Source organism: Acomys minous (assembly GCF_964271855.1).
Source record: "Acomys minous genome assembly, chromosome: 4".
Classification (NCBI taxonomy): domain Eukaryota; kingdom Metazoa; phylum Chordata; class Mammalia; order Rodentia; family Muridae; genus Acomys; species Acomys minous.
Genome location: NC_140486.1, coordinates 26,627,349 through 26,652,074, shown reverse-complemented (window position 1 = coordinate 26,652,074; position 24,726 = coordinate 26,627,349). Strand labels below are relative to the sequence as shown.

Below are 24,726 nucleotides of genomic sequence, written 5' to 3'. Positions count from 1 at the left end.
CAGCCCCTGCCCCAGCCCCAGCCCCTGCCCCAGCCCCTGCCCCTGCCCCTGTACAGGATAGACTTCTTTTTTTTTTTTTTTAAGTCATTATTATTTTTATTTTACTCCTAGGAATTTTTTGATGTGTGGCCGGTTCTGATGGGTGAGGCTCCAGCCTACTCTGGTCCAAGGACTCCAGATGGAAGGGTGAGTTTCTTGGAGATCTTTTCCATATACGTGGCTTGACAGACTCAGCACAAGGAATTTAATTTATCACACATATTTATCTTCACTATATCAGGCTGTCTCTCCTGTGTGGCAATTACTCACAACTTACCAACACCATCACTTACAAAAATTTAATATCTTTCTGAAATCTCAAAGGGACCCGGAAGAGCTGATGACGCACAAATTAATACCCACATTCTGTAGACAGGACTGAGCCAGGAGATGTCACTCAGCTCCCTCAAGGATTTCCTCAGCAGGAAGTTAGAACCAGTTTGGGAACTAGAAAGAGGCTTCAGATCTAATCTAGAATGTTCAAATTGGTAGCCAGTGCCCATTCACAACGACTTAATATACTTATTAGCTTCGTGCATTTTGTTTTTTGTTTGTTTGTACTTGTAAAAAACTGAACAGGTTTATAACAACAGTCATTTTTTCCATAATGGGTTCTCAGCTTATTTAAGAAAGATAGAAGTTCAGTTAGACAGAACCCAGCAGCCCACAGGATAAATTTCACTGGAACTGGGTAATAGCTATCTATATCCTTGAAGACTGACATGAGTTGCCTACTTAACCACAGTCCGTGCCACTCAGAGTTCTTATACACTCCTGGCCAGGTGCTCCTGTTTGCCTCCCACCCCTCTGTAGCACAGAGTCATGGGATGTCAGGTAACCAGGTTATACCTGCAAATGCTGTAGCTTCACCAAAGAAGGAAAGGAAACAAAGTCAACACTGACTCTGACCTTTTGAATCAATGCACCACTGTTCGTGTGACAGGAAGGCCAGTGTAGCTGCCCTGACAGCACTCCTTTCAAATGGTGGTGTGGCTTCCCTGAAACACATGGTAGTGTGTGTCTTCTAGAACACTACAAGTAAACACAGGGGAAGCCCTGCACAACACAGATATTCCAAAGAAACTTGACACAGGCTAGGCAGTCTTATGTTATTGTTCACTTAAGAATGGAAAACAACAACAACAAAATACCCCAAACCGGCCAAGTATCATGGCTCATTACTATAAACCCAGCAATGGGGGAGACTGAGACAGGAGGATTACTGCAAGATCAGTTCCACCCTGAGCTACATAGTGTATCCTAGGCTAGCCTGAACTATAGGTGAGACAGGGTCTCAAAACAAAAACAAAATGGCAAGGAAGGTAAGTCCAGTGACTTAATTCTGTAATATTAGTACCTACACTAAGCGGCTGAGGCAGGAGGATCATAAGTTCAAGGCTGCCCAGGTTACAAAGTTTAAGGGCATCTGGGCAACACAGTGCGACCTTATTTTTAAAGTATAAAGTAAAATGAAGGCTGGAGATGTAGCTTGACGGCTGAATGCCTACTGAGCAGGTGTGAGGTCCCAAGCTCAATATCTAGTTCAGGAGAGGGAGGGACAGATGGAGGAACGGAGGGGGGGGGGGAAAGGTAGAGGGAGGGAGGGAGGGAGGGAGGGAGAGAGAGAGAATGTGTATAGTGAGAGGACACCTGAGTCCTGACACTGCTAGTCTTACAGGCTTGGGACATTTCCAGAAGCCCTGCCCTCCTCATCTGCCACCTGGAATAAGCCAGCCAGGACTTAGGTAACTAGTACTGGCCTCCCACTGGCACGCAGCAGGCAGGCACTCCAGTATAAAACCGGAGTCAGCGGGCCAGTTGCACCTCACTGTCCACTGGGCACTGTACCTGAACTGTTTTGTTTTTGTGGTCTGTGGCTTGAACCCGGGGCCTCATTCATATCAACAAGTGTTTTTTTTTTTTTTTTTTTTTTTTTTTTATCACTTCCTCAGCCCTTTTCACATGTTAAAAATTGTTCTTATTTTTAGACAGGTTGCATAAGCTGGCCTTGAACTCACCCCTTAGCCTAGGAGGGGCTTGAATTCTTTTTTTTTTTTTTTTTTTTTTTTTGGTTTTTTGAGACAGGGTTTCTCTGTGTAGCCTTGGCTGTCCTGGACTCGCTTTGTAGACCAGGCTGGCCTCGAACTCACAGCGATCCGCTTGCCTCTGCCTCTCGAGTGCTGGGATTAAAGGCGTTGCTCCAGCCTCTCAAGTAGCTGGCATTAGAGAGCTGCACCAGCAGGCCCAGCTGTCATTGATTGTTTTTTAATATACCTATGAATGAGTTATTTTCATTTTCCCATTGGACAGACAGTTGAAGAGATTAAGATCTGGAAAGGCCAGATCATTTGTACAAATTTAAAACCAGGACGCTTTTCTCCCACCCCACCCCCCTCTGATGGCTGTCATCACAAACATGCCTTCTCATGGTCCCCTTTGCCTTCCAATATGACTCACACTTTATTGGCTGAATTCAAACACACTTTAAAAATACAGCTTTTGACTTTAACCGTCCCTCCCTCCATCCTAGGTCTAAAGCCCTGTAACAGCCAACTATGTCTCATTTCATCTCCTTTGCAAAGTAAAATGGTGTCTGTGTGTGTTTAAAGTACGAAAAAACTCGTACAGGCTAATTAAGTGTCATGGAAAAACACCAAAGCATATGTAGCTTGTCTTCAAACTGCCTTATTTCCAGGCACCACGATTTGGCCAGCCCAGAACTGGTGGATCTTTCAAAGACCCTGGTGCCACAGAGTCCACTGTTTAGCAGAAGGTAACAAAGGTGCTCTTGATGGCCTTAGTCTGGTTTTCCAGAGTCTGTGAATTCATACATGAATGTGGCCTTGAAGGCCACACAACAGCTGCACTGTGTAGAAAAGGCCCTATTTGCTTAAAGCACACTGACTCTAGTTTACTGCTCTTTCTGAAAGCAAATTGATTCTCCCACAGGCTCCAGGTGAAAGAAAAAATAAAAAAATAAAAACCTGACATACTAACCAGACCTATTAGACACGATAGGAACTTTTCTGAAGCATCCCCTGGCAACTGCATTTGGCATACACTGTCCTCTATGCTAGCAGCAATGGTGGCCACATGCTCACCACTCTACAACAGCCTGTGATGCTCAGTTGCGATGTTTGAGCACCATTTCTTCTCTCATCTTTTTTTTTTATTTTTTCCTTTATTAATTTATTCTTGTTACATCTCAATGGTTATCCCATCCCTTGCATCCTCCCATTCTTCCCTCCCTCCCATTTTCCCCTTATTCCCCTCCCCTATGACTGTTCCTGAGGGAGATTACCTCCCCCTGTATATGCTCATAGGGTATCAAGTCTCTTCTTGGTAACCTGCTGTCTTTCCTCTGAGTGCCACCAGGTCTCCCCCTCCAGGGGACATGGTCAAAGGTAAGGCACTATACTCACTTATATCTGCATATTAGCCCAAGGGGCATGTCCCACGAAAGCCTTCACTTACTAGGAAACTGAGACAGAGGGGAGAACATTCTATTGGGACTCTAGATGAGAGAAGCATGGGAGAATGGCAAAGTAGAAGGATCCAGAGGGTCCTAGAAACCTACAAGTAGAATATTATGATAGGCAGATTTGGGCCCAGGGGTCCCGCTCAAACTAAGGCACCAGGCCAAGGACAATACAGGCGGTAAACCTTAAACCCCTACCCAGATCTAGACAATGGACAGAACACTCTCCACAGTAGAGTGGAGAGTGGGATATTACTTTCTCTCATCTTTTTTTAAGACAAGGTCTTTCTATGTAGCCCAGGCTGGCCTCAAACTTGTAGTGCCCTTCCTGTTTCTTGTTTACTGACTGCTGGGATTACAGGTGTGACCACTATACTTAGCTGACCAGAGTCTCTTTATATAGCTTAGGTGGGCCTGGAACCCACAGTCCTCCTGCCTCTGCCTCTGAAAATGCTAGATTTACAGGCATGAGCTGCTATGCCCAGGTGCTTTACAGTACCTCAACTTACAGTGGGTTTATGGGGCTGTACCCTGCTGTGTGTGGAGCAGATGCGTGCAGTGTTTGTTTAGTCACTTTCCCAGTGACTGGCACGATCAGGTGTGGCCTGCTCAAGGCTCCTCCATGTTTCCTTTAGGCTGCACCTTGTGCTGAGTGATCCCTTGTTATTAAATAGCAGTGGCTCTGTTTTGAGTGCAAATGCTGATGAGGAATGATCTGGTGTGTCATTTGGGCAAGTAAAAAGCCACCATCTGCTGAGCACCAACCATGAGGCAGACTGATAACTCATTTATGCAAAGAAAGTATGCCCCACCCCCACCCCTCACCCCCGCAAATGTATCAACCTAAATAAGAACATATGGATATATGCATCAAAATTGTATCAGAGCCCAGGCCGCCCATATCTTTGATCCCAACATGCAGAGGCAGAGGCAGAGGCAGGGGTGGCGGTCCAGCCTGGTCTATATAGAGAATTCCAGGCTAGCCTAAGCTACATAGTGAGACCCTTCTCAAAAAACCAAAACAAACAAACAAAACTGTATTAGAAAAACCAGGCCTATGAGTCCACTTACCACATGAAATGAGTGAACGAAGAAATGAATGAATTAATGATGCAACTCTGTACTTAGATCACATAAAATAAGTCATCTAAAGCTGGGCACTGCAGCATCCTCCAGCCCTTTATCAGACCGCACTGTGCACCAGCCGTGTAATCAATGAGTACTGAGCTCTCTGCTCTTCAGCTCTTCTATAACATGTTTTACACACTTACACACTTATACACACACACACACACACACCATTGTGTGCTGTGCAATACATACTCTGAGAGTTAACATTTATGTCTAAGATTGGATTGAAAAAAACCTGGGACTGCCAAAGGCCACAAACGCCAAGTGACATCAGTAGTAGTTGGTGAATTTAAGCCAAGGAAATTGACATGGTTATGAATTTGTTGTTATTCAATAAACTCCAACATTGTAGAAGGACTTAGGCACGTCAGTCTATGTTTCAGACATAACCTGCTCACGGCGTAGGCTGGACTTGCAGCAAGGCTTTTTAAAGTAATGTGGCTGAGACGGGTGGATGTGGCAGGCATACTTGAGAACATTGCCATATGTGGAGATGCTGAGGCAAAGAATATGTTCATATTGGCATCCTGCTAACTCCACTGACAACCGTAAACCATAGGTAGGATGGGGCATCAGTAAGATCTTTGTTGCTGTGACAAATGCTGAGACAAGCATGAGGCTTGTAGAGTGGAGAATCCCCACACAGTCTGGCCCCGGCAGAGTTTTGCCTGTAGCTCCATTTCTTTCACAGGTGGAGAACGGAAACCTTCTGTCTCTTTTCTTTGGAAGTCAGATTCCAGGTCCAGATTCCTGAGCCAGGCGGTGGTACATGCCTGTAATTCTAGCCTTTGGGAGGTTGAGGCAGGAGGTTCAGAAGCTTAAGGGCAACCCTGGCTGCGTATCAAGTTTGAAGCCAGCTAGAAAGTACTACATGAAATCTCGTCTCAAAAGAACTAATGAGCAGAGCTGGTGGGATAGCTTGGGGGATAATGGTGCATGTCACCAAGCTTGATGACCTGAGTTTGATACCTCAGTCCCATATTATGAGATGAAAGAATAAAATCCTACAAGTTGTCCTCTGATCTCCCCACCTTCAGTGTGATGTGTGCACATGAATGTACACACACACACACACACACCTACCTACTTACCTGCACACACACTCTAAATAAACCACATACAGAAATAGGCTGGAGAGACGGCTCAGTGGTTGCTTTCTATGCAACCATGACGGTGAGGGTAGGCAGAGTGACAAGAGAATCCTTTGGGGTTGCTGGTGGGGCCGCCCTTCCTCAAAGGCATGCAAGATGGAGAGTGGCAGAGGAAGACACTGAATGGCCTTTGGGGCCTCTGTTGGCCTTCCTACATCCATAAAGGTTCATATACCTGCCAGCACAAAGTGTTTATATGACACCCCCACATTCCAAACAAACAAACAAATAAATTATCCAGGTATGTATTTCAGTTAATCATGCTATTTTTTTCCAAGTGAAAACAGGTCTAATACCTAAGGGAGAGACGCAATGGAGTCAATGCTTTTTAATAAATGCAAATAAGTGCCTGTTTCAGTAGCACTAGTTTGCAGGCTGGCAACAGTCCAGTGGTCCTTATCTGAGTAGCTGTGTCCCAGGCGATGGAGAAAGAGATACTACAGTTCCGTTTTAAGCTTCTTCCCTAAGTCACACAGCTAAAGGGCTTCTGAGCTAGCAAGGGGCCAAGCTCTGCTGCTGCCTCATTGTCTCACTATACAGTGGTCCTTCCTTCTCCCGCAGCTTGGTTCCCATCCATGAGATGGTTGCTAAGCTGCCCATCGTACTTAGGTATACAGGGGGCCTGATAAGGTAGTGAAAATTTCCATAGAGAGCAAGAAGAGTGGAGCCACTTGCCAGCTGGTTCTCTGAAGGTCTATGGCCTTCTATGACCCTCTACAAGGGTCAGCTGAGACCAGTGGCAGCAGAGCTGTCCTTAGAGGAAGCTAGGAGCAAGTTTGGTAGTCCTGAAAAGCAGGGGGCAGATGACAGTGAAGGACAACGTATGGGTGCCATGTCTTAGGCATGGGTAAAACTTCATGTGTTCTTTTCCCTATTTAAAAAAAAAAAAAGAAAAGAAAAGAAAAGGAAGGAGAAGAACGTATCAGGCTAGTTTCATGGTGCACTCCTGCTGAGGCTCTGTCTGCATCACTCAGTGTGTGATTTTCCTCTTTTGCCAGGAAATTAACTTTTACAAGGTCATTGACTACATCCTGCATGGCAAGGAAGACATCAAAGTAATCCCGTAAGTTTTGCCTCCAGACACACACACACACACACACACACACACACACACACACACACTTCACCCATATTTCCCACATCTTCATTCTGTGGCTCCTGAAACAACTCTGATCTAACCTCAAATGACCATGCCCTTGGTTGGAGACAGAGAGCCTGGTGGTAGGGTCAGGGAGACACAATAGACTTTACAAGGTAGTGGAACCAGATTCCCAAAGGGGGAAGAGCTTGATCAAAGACTCAGCATGCTGTGGTTATGTGCCTAGCAGGTAAAAGTCCCAGTCTCATAGCCAATGTTACGAGACAATGACCACCCTCCCCAACCCAATAAGAAAAGAGACAACGGTCTCAAGTTGAGGCTTTTCAACCACAGAGCAAAAGCAAGATGCTGGGAAAGAGAGAGACTCTGGAAACACTGAGTCTTGAACCTACCAGGGAAGGATGCTGCGGGTGCCAGTAGGGGACTATTTTAGGAGTAGAGACATCACAACCCCCTTGGGATGGGCTTGCTCTCCGTTGGATAACAATGTTCTCTTCGGCTTCTTTGATATCTTCTTATCTCCCAGAATCCCTCCATGCACCAAGAGCCACACCCAGAACTGTACCTGGAGACAGGCTCCTTAAAGGGCAATCAGGCTCTGAGAGAGCCACACCTATAGGTGCTGCTGCCCTCTCCCTGCAAAGCCACAGGTCACCGCTAGCCAGTGCTTCACCCACTGAGCCATCTCTCTAGCCCCTTTCCCAGTGTTTTATTAATGTAGCCCAGCTCACCAGGCTCAGACAACAATCACCTGCTCCTTCCTCCTAACCCTTTCCCATGCCGCCTGTTTTAGGCTTGTTGAAAGAGTTCTGTTTCTAATGCTAACATCTGAATCGACCAGAATAGGCTGGGCTACACTGCAGCAGTAAAATCTTGAGACTTACCATATGAGCAACCACCCTACTACTCATCCACTGCCAGTTGGGGTGTGTGGTTGGGACCATCTAACAGGGATTGTCATCAGGCAGGGCCCCAAGCCCTATAAAACAGCCACCGTTTGGCTTCTTCCAAGATTCACTGATATTGTCAGAGGGAAGATAAATCAACCAGATAATCTAGTTAGGTGACAAAGATTGCCTGGCTGGATAAGAAGAGATCTGGTCTCTCTGGACACCTGTACACGTGGCATGCACTTAAACAGATACACACTCCCATTTCAAAAGTTAAGTCTTAAAAGATAACATATTCAGGTGGGCGGTGGTGGTGCACACAGTAGGGAAGGCAGAGGCAGGTGGATCGTAGTGAGTTTTAAGCCGGCCTGATCTACAGAGCTAGTTCTAGATATCCAAGGCTACACAGAGAAGACCTATCTTGAAAAACACCCTCATAAATAAATAAATAAATAAATAAATAAATATTCATCTCCATATTCTACTGATCACATAGATCAGCCATGATTCATTATTGGAGAGAATTATGCATCGCTTATACTAAATCAAAAATAAGGTGGAGGAAATTGCTGAACATACCTAAGACACTGGTTTATAATATTATAAAGTGTAAAAAAAAAGTCACAGTGTAAAATAAGATATTTATGACACAGATAACTGCCTCAGATCAAGCCTGCAAAGAAATCTAAGTCAATGAAAAAGGCACGTTACAGGAGAGTAAGAGAAAGGCATGAGTAGGAAGTCTGAAAGGGCAACCCATAAAACAAGCACATGGGTACAAAGACCACAGTGATGCCATTCTCAGACCCTACCAGAAGGCTATAAATCAGAAGTCTCAACTACATACTGCTGATGGGGCGTAAACTGTACAATTACTTTAGAAATTAAGAATACATACATCTTACCACCCAATATTTCTGAAACAGACACTACAGTATACAGAGCTGAGTTAGCGGTGCTGTTTCACCTAATCGCAACCCGAGAAAGGAGGAGGTGGCAGCAACATGCAAATAGGTAAACTGTGCTACTGTCACAAGAAGGAAAACTACACAACCTGAAAAAGAAGCCAAACAAAAATAATAAGTATTGAATAATCCCATCTAAAGAGACAAACAAACAAACAAACAAAACAGGCCAATCGGGTTAGAGACTACAGGGGAGCATAGCCAGGTGGTAGAAGGCTGAAGAAAAGCAACATAATTACACTAGAATACTTCCTCAGAGTTAGGGAGAAAGCAGTGGTGGAGCGGGGCTTCCAAAGTGCTGCCTCTTCTTCTTTTGACTGGTGTGGGATTTCTGAAATGCTCACCTTCAGGGGTGTGTGTGTGTGTGTGTGTGTGTGTACACACACGCATGTGTATGCACATTCTGAGGCCAGAGGAGAACATGGCGTGTCCTCTATCACTCGCTCATTGAACCTAGAGCTAGACTGGAGGCTAGCAAGCCCCTGGCATGCTCCTGTCTCTATCCCCGCCCCCCTCCGGTGCTATGGTAATGGGTGTGTGAAGGCACACTCAGCCTTTTTCATGGGTTCTAGGGATCTGAACTCAGGTCCTCACGATTATGCTTTTATCCTTTGAACTGACTTTCCAGTCCAATATTCACTTTCTAATGACTTGATGGTAACTGTTTTTGTTTTTCTGTTGGTTGCTTTTTTTGTTTTGTTTTGTTTTCTTGAGACAGGGTTTCTCTGTGTAGCCTTGACTGTCCTGGAACTGGCTTTGTAAACCAGGCTGGCTTCGAACTCATAGAGATACGCCTGCCTCTGCCTCCCGAGTGCTGGGATTAAAGGTGTGCAACTCCAGACCCAGCTAACGATGACTGTTATGCATTTTTCTGTGTCTATTTTTTTCTTATAATAACTAAGCAAAAAGTAATAAAGGCATGTGTCTCCAAGGAAGGGGACCCATTTTGAGAGGCGCATTTCTAGGTGGTTTTGTACCAATACACGGTAAGGAGGCTATGGTAATTCTGGGTGCATACATCTTATGGGACCGCTGACATATATGTGGCCGGCTGTTGACTGAAGCACTGTTATGCAGTGCATAACTGTAAGCTCAGGGGCTGTAGTATTGCTTCTCCTAGAAATAGGTATTAAAGTATCAGCTTTGTGCTTAGTCCACGGCAGGAACTCACCGCCTCAACACTTCTCGAGGAAAGATGGGGCATCTGCTTTGCTCTGTAGTCAGTAGCGATCCGTGGAATCAATGTTTGGATGGTTCAGCTTCATGGGAAATCATGAAAATGTCCTATTATGTTCCTCCTTTCCATATTTGAGTGCACAGTAGATGGCTAGCCAGCCTTTGGGGCTGAGGTAGCTGTGGTGAGTGGAAGCAGAGGCGGAGCCAGTGGAAAGTGAGGAGGCACAGACCCTGACTTGAAAGTCACTCTTTGCCTTTGGTCTTTACAGGAACCCACCCGCTGACCACTGGGCTCTAGTAAGCGGTCTCCCAACTTATGTAGCTCAAAACGGTCTGGTAAGTGATACAGCTCTGAGGGAAGAGACTTTGAATCAGTGGGGCAGCAGAAGGATTTTCAGTCAAGAGAGTGAGAAAAGTGAGGGTTCGTGTGACTCTTTCAGAGTGTCTGTCTTTCTAGTTCGCTCAGCAGCTGACAAAAAGAAAGAGTAGATCACTGAGATTGCGCAAATGTAGAGAGTTCTTACATGGGAAGGTGGATAGTGTCCCTGGCAATAGAAACTTGTGCAAATATGTCAGGGACAATGCCATGACTAGCAGTTGTACCAGGCTTTCTAGACACTAAGGACCAAGCTCTTACACCAGACGAAACTACTGTTCCAGCCTCCCCCTCCAACCCTCATATTTAGACCAAAACAATGTCCCACCCACTCAGGGTTGAGGGTAGAGCGATAGTGTTTTCTCCTGTGTCCCAAAGCAGGGTCCACACGTCACACCTATGTGCTGTTTTGGCCTGAGGCAAAAGAGTCCATCGTGGTAATAATGAAGTGGCCAGGAAGCCAAAGAGAGAGAGGGAAGTGAGGTATGGGCTTCCACTATTCCCTTAAGGTCATGCTCCAGTAAGTAGAAGAGTACCTGCTAGGCCCACTTACCTCTTAAAAGTTCCTACTACTTCCCAGCATGGTCTCATTGGTGACCAAGAGTCATGTTACCTATGAGACTTTGGGGACCCTCCATATCTAGACTTTATGACATGCACACCTAGGTACAAGAGGTTGGGAGCAACACACTGTACATGCTTAGTGTCACTGGAGCATTAGGTCTGAGCCAAGAAGATAGGTTTCAAGGCTTGAGAGGGAGGAAGGAGCCAGCTTTCATGGGCCTTGGATGTCACCTCGAAGGCTGGGACGTCAATCCACATTTTACTGGAAGCAGACTAAGAAGGGCACAGAGTTCAAGTAAGAGTTAATAAGAATCTCAAAGAAGGGGGCAGGGGGTGTCGCTCCAGTGGGAGACTGCTTGCCAACATGCTTGAAGCTCTGTACTTCATTAATCCGGGTGTGCTAGTCCACTTCTGAAATAGTGAGTTGGCATCTAAATGAGACTCTCAAACAAACAGACAAAACCCAGTCACAACGGAGGCTGACAAACGCAGGCACTAGGTACCCACAATGATTCAGACCCCAGTTAAATGTGCCGATTTAATACAACTTCAACAGAAATGAGATGCAGAAAAGGAGATACAGGGTCAAGGCTCATATGGAGAAGGCAAAGCTGGCAGGACTTGCTGAGTAAGCCAGAGGGCAAGAAGAGAGATGGACCAAAGCTAATCTCCAGCTTCTAGATGGGCGGGACATCACAGCTGATGAGCTGGGATATACAGTGACGAGGCACCTTCTATCGAGAAGAAATAGAGATGTTTCTCCAGGGCATGTCCAGCAGGTGGATGAAGAGACAGTTTTGATCTGAAAGCAAGAGTAGTGCAGAAATGGAGATGGGACGTCTCAGGGTCAGGCAGCACTGGGAACCTGAGGGAGGGTGCATTTGGTGCAAAACTGGGAGATGCCAGGGTTTCCAGAGCAGGTGGCGGAGGAAGAGGATTCTGTGAAGAATGATCAGGAGAGGCCAGAAATGTTTGGAGGCCCAGGAGAGGCAGTGCCATGGTAACCAAGGAAGCAATGTGAGAGATCATATGTATGTAGTAGCCCAGTGATCTTGGTGAGGGAGAATCAGGTGTCCCACCACAGCATGAGGACCTCGACAGACCTAATAAAAACAGATTTGGTAGCAAAGTGGAGGCAAAAGGCAGCAAGAACGCCACTGAGGAATGGTAATTAGTAAGCAGGTAGAGAACGAGAGAGAGAGGAGGAGATGCTTGTCTGGATGGTCGCTATGGTAACTGTGCCATCTGAAAGAAGATTAGCAAGATTGTGGGAGAATGCCCCTGGGCTGAGGGCCACAATGAGGAGGGAGCAAGGGCATCTGATGGACATAGTCCGTGCAGAGGAGTGGAAGGATGCTACAATGTCTGGGCAGTGCTTAGAAAAGATCAGGGACAGTTCCCCCTCTGAGAACAGGCAGCCCACCTCTGCAGTGGGCAAGCATGGCTGCTGCCAGCCTGTGTGGCAGTTGAGAACTGAAAGAAGGCATCTCTTCATAGCTGGATTTCAGCACTCAACCAGATGTCTTTGTGCAGTGTACATGCTACACAGCTGCATAAAGCGGCCCCATTGTCAGTGCTCCCAAGGGATCAGATTGATCTAGTCTTCAAGAAAGAAATCTAGCAATATAGAATCAGAGTTGAAACACTTTTTTGCTTCTTAATCTACTTTACAGCCCCAGGAAAGAATTTCTTCTGACCAAACAAACGAAACAGAACTCTAATGTAACCAAGCCAGAGACATTTAGAGAAGCTCCTTGTAACCCCAGCCTTTGGGAGGCAAATTCCAGGCCAGCCAGGGTTATGTGGTGAGATTGAATCCCCCAAAGAAAACAGCGTGTGCCTGTGTGTGTGCGCACACACACACACACACACACACACACACACACACACACACAGAGCACATGCACATGCACACAAATGCACTAATACATGCACGCACATGTATTTACACAAATGCACACATCTACCGGGACACCCAAATACTTAACAAAAAGAGCCACACAATGGGATACTATGCAGTTATTAAAAATGACATCTTAGCTTTTCCAAAGCCTAGAAATACCTCAAGAATGTAACAAACAGAAGTAAAATCTGCCAGGTGACCTTTCTATCAGGCAAACTCGGTTACTAACCCTGAGCCATTTTGAATCTGTCCACCTGCTGAGGGCGGTGCACTGCTGTGGGAAGGGCTTGTGTTCCGACTAGGGAGCAAGGCTTTCAGGCTCTTGCTCAGCTCTGACCAGCTGCATTATTCCCCTCCTGACTTGCAGATCTGCAATATAATGAATGCACCAGCAGAGGACTTCTTTGCATTCCAGGTAAGCCATTTTTATTTCCCCTCTTAGCCACAGGAATTTTTTCTTTCTCTCCCCAGAAAGAGTACTAGGCTCTGCCGACTTTCTTGGGAAGCAGGCTAAAATAGTGAAGATTTGAACCAAGTTACACACTAGTGGAAAAGGGAGAAGGTGCTAATTGGGTGAATTCCAAGGTCCCTTCCAATTTTAAAACATTTGCATCCTTCTATTTCTGACGCCAGGACCACAGCTTAGGCTACTCTCTGCCTGGGATGTTTCTGATCCTGGCTTCTAACACCCTGCCTGGCACATGTCAGCCCTGACATCTCAGGGGTGGGGTGGGGAGTGGGGACCATAGCTCCCAGCATAGGGAGTTCACAGTGATGGTAGGCCCCAAGTCCATCCCAGTTACCTACACGGCACGGAAGCCATGGAGCCTGCAGCCCTGCTGTTCTCTTGTAGAAAGAGCCTCTGGATGAGTCTGGATGGATGATTAAGAACGTGCTTTCCATGCCGATCGTCAACAAGAAGGAAGAGATCGTCGGCGTGGCCACGTTTTACAACCGCAAAGACGGGAAGCCCTTTGACGACATGGACGAGACCCTCATGGAGGTGTGGGGTGCTGGGCGGCCCCCCTCACGGAGGTGTGGGGTGCCGGGCGGCCCTTGGCTGCTGGGATTCACCATCCACTACCTTCAGGCCTGGCCCCCAGGGCTGTGTAATGGGACTCTAGCGTGCAGCTTCAGGACCACTGAGAGGGACGGGAGGCCATAATCCCGAGGAGCCTCGAGAGCCACTCTCTCCGTGACTCCTGCTCACTGTCAACCTGCTCAACACACTTCACTTTTGGGAGCGGTTTTAGATTTACATCAGAACTGATGAGAAAGCACAGAGATCCTATGTACTTCCTGCTTGCTCACCACATTTCCCCTTGTGGTGTTATTATTTATAGATCATTTAAAGTGCATTTAATGCATTATTTTATCACAGCCTGCCTGCCCCGCCCAGCTTTGCAACCCCACTTTATAGTTGAGAAAACAGAGGTCTCCACAGTCTTGCCCTCCATCAGCATCAGGATCCGGGCTGCCGCCACCTCTAATTCTTTTCTTCTTTACAGTCTTTGACTCAGTTCCTGGGCTGGTCAGTCTTAAATCCCGACACCTACGAGTCCATGAACAAACTTGAAAACAGGAAGGATATCTTCCAGGATATCGTAAAATATCATGTGAAGTGTGATAATGAGGAAATCCAGAAGATCTTGGTGCGTAGCTGCCTCCACTTGTTTCCGCTCTGGTAGAGTATACCATAGTGCTAGCCTGAGGCCAGGTGTGAAGCTGATGAGGCATAAGTGGGCTCAGTCCTGTCTCTCCCACCTAGTACAGAGATGTGACAGGCCTCAAAGCTGGATGGATGGATAGGTGAGGACCAGCAAGTAAGTAGCCAATAATGACTGCCCACGAGCAAGATCTCTTGCAGGATCACCTCTGTCTTGGGATTTCACCCTGGCTTGATAGCTCTATAGACCCCGCCCCCCCTTTCCCCTGGGCTTAAGACTGACTTGGCACTAGTGACATGGGTGACCAATCTTAGCTCTTACTCTGGCAGGGAAGCATTATCTGGCAAGCCTGTGGATCGGAGGGCATTTCTCAGAGCCTTCCTTCCTATAGCATCACTCACTTAAAAGACCCACACATTTCGAGCAAAGCAGTAGTTTAGGGAGAGTAGGAAACCTTCCCACAATCACACCGCTTTGTAATTTAGTGCTAGAGATGCGGCTCAGTGGCAGAGTGCTTGCCCAGCAGGCATGAAGCTCCGGGTTGGATCCTGAGCATGGCACAAACTAAGCATGGCAGAGCAGACCTGTAATCACACACCTAACAGACGGGGGAGTTCAAAATCATCTCTGGTTGCATAGTGAGCTTGAAGCCAGCCTGGGCTGCATGCATAAAATCCTGTCTCAAAACAAAATACAGTTCGCACAGCAAATTCCCCTTTATGAATATGTCCAAGGCTTTACATGTGTTAGCCAGGTCAGGGGAGCAGGGAAGAGCTTCTTACCTAGTACAGATATGAAGAAACTGAAGCCCCAAAGAGGGAGGGGACCTGGCCTCAAATCACCTAGGATGAGAAGAGTTCTCGCTTAGCCTCTGTCAGGAAAATGAACTCCTTCTTTGTGATCTTTCTTAATGGGTGCCTCGGGAGGTGGTGGGTACCCCATCAGGAGAATTGTCCGGTTAGAAGCTGAGTGCTCAGATATCGGGGTGCTATCGTGAATGAGGAGCTGGATATGTGAGGATCAGTGGTTCATTGTTCCTGGGGGAGGCATTAAATAAATCAAGACCCAACACATTGAGCTAGTCAAATGGCTTGGGATATGACACCCAGCTGAATCCCAAGAGCTTGGTTATACACCTCATACCCAGGCCAGTGTTCCCAGAGGCCTCTCATTCTGTTTCCGCATCTCCTTCCTCTTCCCTTCTTTCTTTTGTTTTCTGAGGCATAAGTAGTCCAGGCTGGCTGGTTCTCCTGTCTGCCTTCCAGTGCTGGGTTACATGTGTGTTCTGTCATGTTCTGCCTCAGACTTTTCTTTTCTTTCTTTAGATAAGGACTCGCATAGCCCAGACTGGCCTCTGTAGTTGAGACTGACCTTGAACTTCTGATCCTCTTGCCTCTATCTGACATCAAAGGTGTGCACAACCATGTCCAGGTTGTGCAGTATACTAGGGCATGCTGGGTAAGCTCTCCACCACAGACCTATATCCCCAGCAAAAGGCCAACTCTTTTTTTTTGTTGTTGTTTGTTTGTTTTTCAAGACAGGGTTTCTCTGTGTAGCCTTGGCTGTCCTGGACTTGCTTTGTAGACCAGGCTGGCCTCGAACTCACAGTGATCCACCTGCCTCTGCCTCCCAAGTGCTGGGATTAAAGGCGTGCACCACCATAGCCCGGCAAAAGGCCAACCCTTAATCTCAGAAGATGCCAGAGAAAAATCTGATTATTTCTTATCTATTAGTAGTCAATTCATAGGAGAAGCACCAAGCTTAAATGAAATGCCTTATGGTTTGCTTGACTCAGGCCATCATCATCCCAGTCAGGGATGGATATGTGGACCAGAAGAACACATAGCCTCAACGAACAAGTTGGAAGTTAACAGATTTCACTCTGGATCAAGAAATCAGAAACAATTAGCTGCATCCTTTCATCTGGCACAGGGGAGAATAGGCCCAGAGAGGGAAGGAGCTCAGGTCATACAGCAAATGAAAGAACACTGACTTTGGGTTTTACAGTAGAGTACCTTGGTGGGGGGGCGGGCACGAGGTATGCCGCAGAGATCATATCAAGCAACTCATCTCTCAACAGATTGATTGGGGCACACAGAGAGAGTCAGACAGATAGAGCAAGAGAGAGTAGCCTGTGGTGGCAGGAACTTTTTAAAGGATTGACATAGCTGCTGGCGCTGAGTTGCTGAAGTCAGGCTGGGGGAGCGCCTGATTTCTAATAAAGACTATGGCCCAACCCTCATTATTCTCAGTCATTAGTAACAATAAAAATACAAATAGCAACATTATCTTGTTAGTACTACACTATGACAATAATTTGCATGCTTATTTCAGTTGTACTTTTGTTCGGTCAGAGACGGCTTTACTATCTAGGCTGGATTTCTCTTTACAGCTTACATTACCCTTAAATCTAAGACCCCCCCCCCCCCCCCCGCCACAGCTTTGGAGTGCTGGGATTGCCGATGTGTCTGACCATGTCTGGCTAGTTCACATATTTCGTTTCAAAACAAGGACCAAGCATGGTGGAGCATGCCTATGACCCTGACGCTTGGGAAGCAGAGGTTGGAGGACGGAATGTTGCAGGCCAGCAAATCTGAGCCAGCCAGCCTCACACAGCCAGCACAGTGGGACTCTGTCTCAAAAACAAAATCCTGGGGGGATGTAGCTTGATGCCAAGGCACTTGCTAGGGCTGCGTAACACTGGAGAAAAAGAAAAGGAAAAAAAAAAAGACTTTCATTGTATTATCTCCATGTAATAGATGAAGGACTGAGATCCAGGCACTCCGTAGCACGGCTAGAAAGTAACAGTCTGGATCTGAGGGTAGGTCTCCACAGTTCCAAACCCCAGGGCTCATTGTCAATGAATGCTGAACAGCAGCCTCTGTGTGGGTGCTTCTGCTGGAGGAAGGAGCAAAGCAAAGGTGAGGATGTGGACGTCTCCTTGGGTTCTTGAGGCAATAACTTACTGCATTTTTCTCTGCTGTTTTGGAGTCCGGCAGAAAACCAGAGAGGTGTACGGGAAAGAGCCGTGGGAATGCGAGGAGGAGGAGCTGGCTGACATCCTGGTGAGCAGCCTACAGGATGGCTCAAACATCCCTTTACCCTGCATGGCTTCCCTCAGCAGGCCTGGAGGAGGGTCCCAGGAGCACACCATGGCCCTTGTCTTAGTTAAGGCTTCATCGCTGTGAAGAGACGACATGACCACAGCCACTTAAAAAAAAAATTTATTTGAGTAATTTATTCACATTACAGCTCAATTGTTATCTCCTCACTTGTATCTTCCCATTCCCCCTCCCTCTGTCTTTCATCCTATATCCCTCCCCTAGGTCTGTGACAGAAGGGGACCTCGCCCCCACTATAAGATCACAGCCTATCAGGTCTCCTTCCTCTGAGTGCCACCAGGCCTCCCTGGCAAGGGGAAGTGGTCAAATAGGGGGCACCAGAGTTCATGTCAGAGGCAGTCCCTGTTCTCCACACAATTGTGGAGAATGTGCTGTCCATTGGCTAGATCTGGATGGTGGTTCTAGGCTTACTGCATGCATTGTCCTTGGTTGGTACAGTAGTTAGAGCTGACCCGCCTGGGTCCAAATCCGCCAGCCTTAATGGTCTTCTTACAAGAAGGTTTCTAATCTACTCTTATAAAGGACAACATTTAATTGGGGCTGGCTTACAGTTTCAGAGGTTTAGTCCATAATCATCATGGTGGGAAGCATGGCAGCGTATAGGCAGACATGGCACTGGACAAGGAGCTGAGAGTTCTATATCATGATCAGAAGGCAGCCAGGAGGACACTGTTTTCCACACTGGGAGGAGCTTAAGCATAGGAGATGTTAAATCCCGCCCCCACAGTGACACCCTTCCTCCACATCTTTTAATAGAGCCACTCCCTATGGCACAAGCATTCAAACACACGAGTCTATGGGGTCATACCTATTCAAGCCGCCACACCCCTTAATCGCTGGACTCTATTCCAATACAGCAAGGAGAACTTCCAGATGCTGAGAAATATGAAATCAACAAGTTCCACTTCAGTGACCTGCCCCTCACAGAGCTGGAGCTGGTGAAGTGTGGCATACAGATGTACTACGAGCTCAGAGTGGTGGACAAGTTCCACATCCCGCAAGAGGTGAGGCCCAGAGCCACTCACCCTTTCCTCACTCGGCAGCCCCATCTAGCGCAGAGCTCATCGTGTAGCGCAGCCTGGCCTTGAACTTGTGGCTGTTGGTCTGGCGTCAGCCTCTAGTTCCTACCCCCCCGCCCCCGTTCCTCCCTGGCTTTAAAAGAATTGCTTGGTCTATAGAGCATGTCGTGTGTGGACTGCATTTGGGATTCATATTATGTACCTAGGGCCTGTCTGCTCCTCTTTAGAGAAGGAACTGCTCTTCTGGACCAAAGGCTCTGAAGCTCTCATGTGGGTGGGAGATAGTAGTTACATCCATGGAAACAGTCTCATTCACTGCAGGATTCCTTACAGAGGTGCATCATGGGAGCAGGTGTATGAAGGATAGGGGTGCATAAAACCTCCTAGACTTTGATTTATAGTAGTGGTTTTCAAAATGTTGCTCCAGACCACATCAGTACAACCCAAGACACCGTTAGGCTGGCCATATGCTTTACACACCCACACACCCCATAGACCCAGGCACATTAGTGTGTTACCAGCTCTAAGGAATCTGAAACTAACAGGACCTCCAGTGGTTCTGAAGTGCACGCCAGCTTGAAAACCATGGAATTGCTGGGTGTGGTGGCACACACCTTTAATCTCAGCACTCAGGAGGAAGAGGCATGCAGTTAGCTATGAGTTCAAGGCCAGCCTGGTCTACAAAGTGAGTCCAGGACAGCCAAGGCTACACAAAGAAACCCTGTCTCAAAAACAAAACAAAACACCCAAAATAAAACAAAGTCCAGGACAGCCAGGGCTATACAGAGAAAAACAAACAAACAAACAAACAAAAAAACAAAACAAAACAAAACAAAAAAGAAAAGAAAGGAAGAAAACCACAGGATTAAATAGTCTTTTCTGTCGGGCACATTTAGGAATCACTGATGAAGCTCAGTCTGTGAGAATGTAGGTCGCTCACGGTCTCCTTGTCTCTAACACTTGCAATCACACTGTCGTGCTTTCCCGAGGCTTCTGAATCTGAGGTTACTTCCCAGTCTCTGGGTCGATGATGGGGTTGGAGAACCTTGGGTTTCCCAAGGAAGGTTCCAGTCACCTGGGCAGGGGCATGCTGTCTCACTGTTGTGTGTGTGTGTTCACAGGCCCTGGTACGCTTCATGTACTCACTGAGCAAAGGCTACAGGAGGATCACTTACCACAACTGGCGGCATGGCTTCAACGTGGGGCAGACCATGTTCTCCTTGCTGGTGGTATGGAGGCCTGGAGGGTTGGGTGAAGGGACTGGCCCACTTGGCAGGCATGGCATAGCTGCTTTTATTTATTGACTTTTAAGAATTGCAAAGTTCAGGCCAGGCGGTGGTGGCCCATGCCTTTAATCCCAGCACTTGGGAGGCAGAGGCAGGTGGATCACTGTGAGTTCAAGGCCAGCCTGGTCTACAAAGCGAGTCCAGGACAGCCAAGGCTACACAGAGAAACCCTGTCTCAAAAAACAAAACAAAAACAAAAAACAAACAAACGGGCTGGAAAGATGGCTCAGCGGTTAAGAGCACTGCCTGCTCTTCCAAAGGACCCGGCTTCAATTCCCAGCACCCACATAGCAGCTCACAACTGTCTGTAACTCCAAGATCTGACAACCTCTCACCAACACACATAAATTAAAATTAAATAAAAAATATTTAAAAAACAAACAAACAAACAAACAAAACAACAACAACAACAAAAACACCAAAAAACCAACCAACCAACCAAAGAAACAAAAGAATTGCAAAGTTCTGTCTGGGAATGTAGCTGAGTGATAGAGTACTTGCCTCGGAGATTCAATTCCTACCACTTATTTAAAAAAGAACCGCAACCAGTCACTATGACATTATATATACAGTAGTGAGTATGGGAAGGACTGTAGTCATAATATGCTCACTACTTGGCTATTGTTTTTGTTTTAACTATAGTAGTGTTTTAAAGGTTAAATGAAGAATAAACACAAATATAAAAGCTCAAAAAACCCCCCACAAAAGTAATACAAGCATAAAAAGAGGTACATGAATAAGTCGGGTATGGTGGGGCAAGCCTGTAATCACAACACTTAGAAGGCCAGAGCAGCTTAGACTGCACCACCTAGCAATACTCTCAAAACACAAACAGCAACAAACCCCAAGAATAGAGAGGTGTGTACAAATTCTAACAAAATTTCTTTCTTTTTGTAACACACACACACACACACACACACACACACACACACACACACACACAGAGCATACATGTAATTTATTTTTACGACCAATGGAGTAATCTATAATATTTTATTTGACAATGTACATCTTTCTTCCATCATATATGCCAATCAGATTTTTGAAAAGATTTCTTTTTCTCTTCTGTGGTTGAGTGTTTTGTCTGCATTGACGCAGGGGCGCCATATGTGCGCCATGCCCAAAGGGATCAGAGGAGGGCAACAGATCCCTTGGAACTGTTTTAGACTATTATGAGCCACTATGTGGGTGCTAGGAATTGAGCCCAGGTCTTGTGGGCCCAGCCAGTGTTTTTATTTTTTAGTTTTTCTTTTTTAAAACATTTTTATTTTTTATATATACATTTATATTATTACACGTATATACAATAAACTGCCTATAGCAAGAAGAACCATGACACAATCAGGAATTATATAAATGTTACATTCTTAGTGTTTTGCCTATTTGTATTTGACAGTCTTGAAGAAAACATCTTTCCTATCTTGGTGCATCTAAAATTCTGAATGTAAATCAATCTCCATCACATCTTATCATAATCAACTTAAAACATTTATTTAGACCTAAAAATATCTTAACCGCTAAACTAAGCTTCATTGTAAAACTAAGCTACCTGGTCTTCGGCTCCATCAGAGACTTGAGAAGGAATAAACTTGATTACCTGAGTATGCCAGGAGTGCAGGTTAGTAGCTTTCCAAATGAGAAGATGACAGAGACAGTTTTCTACCTGAATAGTCACCCAAAATTCTCCATATATCTGGCCCAATATATCTGACAGACATATTTGTGGCAGGAACTATTGAGGACTTGTTTACCCTGTCTTGGCAGAGTTTGGCCATCGACTCTGCCTGCATCCAAGCTCGCCCTTTTTTTAGGCAGAATTCTGTCTGTGGTAGAAATGAGGACATTTTGCCCAGTGGCTTGTTTGCCACATTTGAAGCCATCTCCATAAGGAGGTTCTTTGATGCTCATCATCCTCTTTGAGGTAGGCTGGGTATTGCCAGGAGCTAACCAGTCTCATTGTCAGTGAATCTTTAAAATAATAAGAACATTTTTAAATGCCATGTTCTGCATGTCTCTGGGGTTTTTGGAGACCTTGTCTAACTATCCTACCTTATCTTCCTGTAGAAAGCCAGTGTTTTTTTTTGGAGACCTTGTCTAACTATCCTACCTTATCTTCCTGTAGAAAGCCAGTGTTTTTAACTGCTGAGCCATCTCTGCAACCCCAAGATTCTTTCATTATATAAACTCATAGACAAATAAAATACATTTTCTACAACATGAAACATAAAATTTAGCACTGAAGTCATTTTTAGGTGCACAGTCCAGTGGTGTTAAGTACATTCACAGAGTTATGCTGTCTTTGTCACGATCATCTCTAGAATGTTCTCAAAAAGTAGCTCTGTACCCATTGAACAATAATGACTACCTGTCCTATTTCCTAGGCTACCTGACTCCACTTTCTCTCTGTAAAACCTGACCACTCTAGATACTGCTGTAAGCGGAATCACTATTTGTTTTTGTGTGTGTGTGTGGCTTATTTCACTTATCATACTGTCTACAAGATTCGTCTGTTTATAATTTTATTGCTGCACCAAACAGTTAGATCCACGGCTATGGAGGCCATATATCCACAGATATAAAGAGGGCTGGCTGTACTATATTTTCTCTACCCAACTCCCTATTGTTGGATATGAAGGTTGGTTTTTAATCTTTCACTCTGACAAACATAGCTACAATGTCTTTGGGCGGCCTTGGTATGTGTGTGTCAATTATTTTTGACACGGGAATTTCAGAGCCCATTGTTCACATCAAAGGTGTTTCTCCATGTAGGTCACGCCTCAGTTCCATGCTGGGCTCATGCTCTTTGTCTGCATTCCCTCCCTTCAGGTCTAGCAATACCTGAGTGGGAGGACCTGGAAGCAGGAGCTCTGGCCAGGTCACCAGGAAGTGACAATGACACCACTTTAAATTTGGCTTTTCTTTCCATCTCCTCTCCTCATCTCTCCTTTGTCTTCTCTTTATCTCCCCCCTCATCCTCCGTGTGTGTGTGTGTGTGTGTGTGTGTGTGTGTGTGTGTGTGTGTGTGTGTGTGTTGAGGCTCAGGCTGTTCTTAAATTCTCTATATAGTCTGAAGATGACCTAGAACCACAGCAGGACAAACAAGAGTAAAATATGTGAAGGAGCCCAAGAGAAATTCCTTCCGAGTGTATGCTGACTGGGAGACCAGGTTTGGAAAGTCAGCTTTACAAGTCTGGCCACATCAAAGACTTCATGATGACATAATGGCTGCGAGGTTTTCGATGATCACCACCTGCACCCCTTCCACCTCCAGGACAGAGACACAGAGGTCCAGTCTGGATGACAGGAATAGGGTCCTCAGTGTCCCTGTTACCTGGAACTGTCCCAGCTCTGTGCTCCACAGCCTGCACAGAGCAAACCACTAGTCTCCCCCCTGGAACTGGAAAGAGAACAAGATCAGACCTGGCTGGGTAGAGCGTTTGCCTAACACACATAAATCCCTGGGTTGGATGGATCCCCAGCACTGCATAAACTGGGCGTGGTGGCACATGCCTATAATTTCAGCACTGCGGAGTGGAGGAAGCAGGCAGACCAGAAATTTAAGGTCATCTTCAGGTACATAGAGAATTCTAGGCCAGAGCCTACAAGATGGCTTATTGGGTAAAGGTAGTTGCTGCTAAGCTTGATAACGTGAGTTCTATCCCCATGAACTATATGGTAAAGGAAGAGAACCAGCCCCCAAAAGCTGTCCTTTGTCCATGTGCAGCACAGGCACACAGGCATGCTGACATGCGTGTGCACACATAGAGAGAGAGAGAGAGAGAGAGAGAGAGAGAGAGAGAGAGAGGAGGAGGAGGAGGAGGAGGGAGAAATATAGCAAAAATTTTAAAAGATGAGTTCTAGGAAAGCTTGGGATACGTGAGACCCTGTGTCAAAAACTAAAACAACCAACCAGACTCACACATGCAGGCGGCACTCCTGCCCTGTCCGCCTGTCTCTCTGCCTTGCTTCCATCCCACTAAGTGGTGGCCAGGTGACTCACACCTCTAATGTCCTTCCAGACAGGAAAGCTGAAGCGGTACTTCACCGATCTGGAGGCCTTGGCCATGGTCACTGCTGCCTTCTGTCATGACATCGACCATAGAGGCACGAACAACCTCTACCAGATGAAGTGAGTCAGGTCTTACAGCCTCCCACCCCCCACTCCCCACCCTCCCCCACCCCCACCTGCAACCCCTGCCCTAGACTGACTTACCCTAGACTGAGGCCCCACTGTTTCCAGCCCCCCTACTTTTCTTGCACTTAGGATTTAGGCCAGTCCTATGGTAAATGGAGTAAAGATTTCCCAAATCCCAGAGCCTGGGGATATTGACTGACACTCACAAGGGACTTTTCTGTGATGATTGAGTCAAGAAGCTTGGGGTGTGACCCAGGATGGTCTCCTGCGGGTCCAAAGAGTCCTGGTGAGGAGAAGGCAGGAAGTTAAGAAAAGATAAGATTCTATCTGTTGTCTTTGATGATGTCAAAGGGCCTACCAACAAGGAACATAAGTGGCCTGCAGGAGATGGGAAACGTGGGTGTTACCTCAGTGTCTTAATTGAGTTCCTGGTGCTGTGAGAAAATACCATGACCAAAAGCAACCTGGAGGAGAAAAGGGTTTATCTTCATTTTCATCTACATCTGCATCTACTTCCATCACTGAGGAAGTCAGGACAGGAACTTCAAGGCAGGAACTTGGACGCAGGAACTGAGGCTGAGGCTGAAGGGCGCTGCTTACTGGCTTGCTCCTTAAGCTTTACTTCAGCTGCCTTTCTTACACCTCTCAGGACCACCTCCCTCAGGGTGGCACTCTCCCCTGTGGCTAAACCTTCCACAGTGATCATTAATCAAGAAAATGTGCCC

The 24,726-nt window shown here is 46.3% G+C and overlaps 1 protein-coding gene across 2 annotated transcripts in view; it reads left to right on the top strand.

The window, feature by feature from the left end:
• Positions 1 to 24,726, top strand: part of PDE6A (phosphodiesterase 6A) — a gene marked incomplete at its 5' end in the record, with an annotated part of 65,708 nt that overhangs the window by 14,334 nt on the left and 26,648 nt on the right. For both annotated transcript variants that reach the window (XM_084779099.1, XM_084779098.1), the window contains 10 exons: positions 112 to 186; positions 6,798 to 6,862; positions 10,199 to 10,265; positions 13,140 to 13,187; positions 13,626 to 13,775; positions 14,281 to 14,424; positions 17,439 to 17,504; positions 18,419 to 18,565; positions 19,702 to 19,809; positions 23,886 to 23,995. In XM_084779099.1, coding sequence (XP_084635225.1) covers positions 112 to 186; positions 6,798 to 6,862; positions 10,199 to 10,265; positions 13,140 to 13,187; positions 13,626 to 13,775; positions 14,281 to 14,424; positions 17,439 to 17,504; positions 18,419 to 18,565; positions 19,702 to 19,809; positions 23,886 to 23,995 — 980 coding nt within the window. The remainder of the gene's footprint in view (positions 1 to 111; positions 187 to 6,797; positions 6,863 to 10,198; positions 10,266 to 13,139; positions 13,188 to 13,625; positions 13,776 to 14,280; positions 14,425 to 17,438; positions 17,505 to 18,418; positions 18,566 to 19,701; positions 19,810 to 23,885; positions 23,996 to 24,726) is intronic.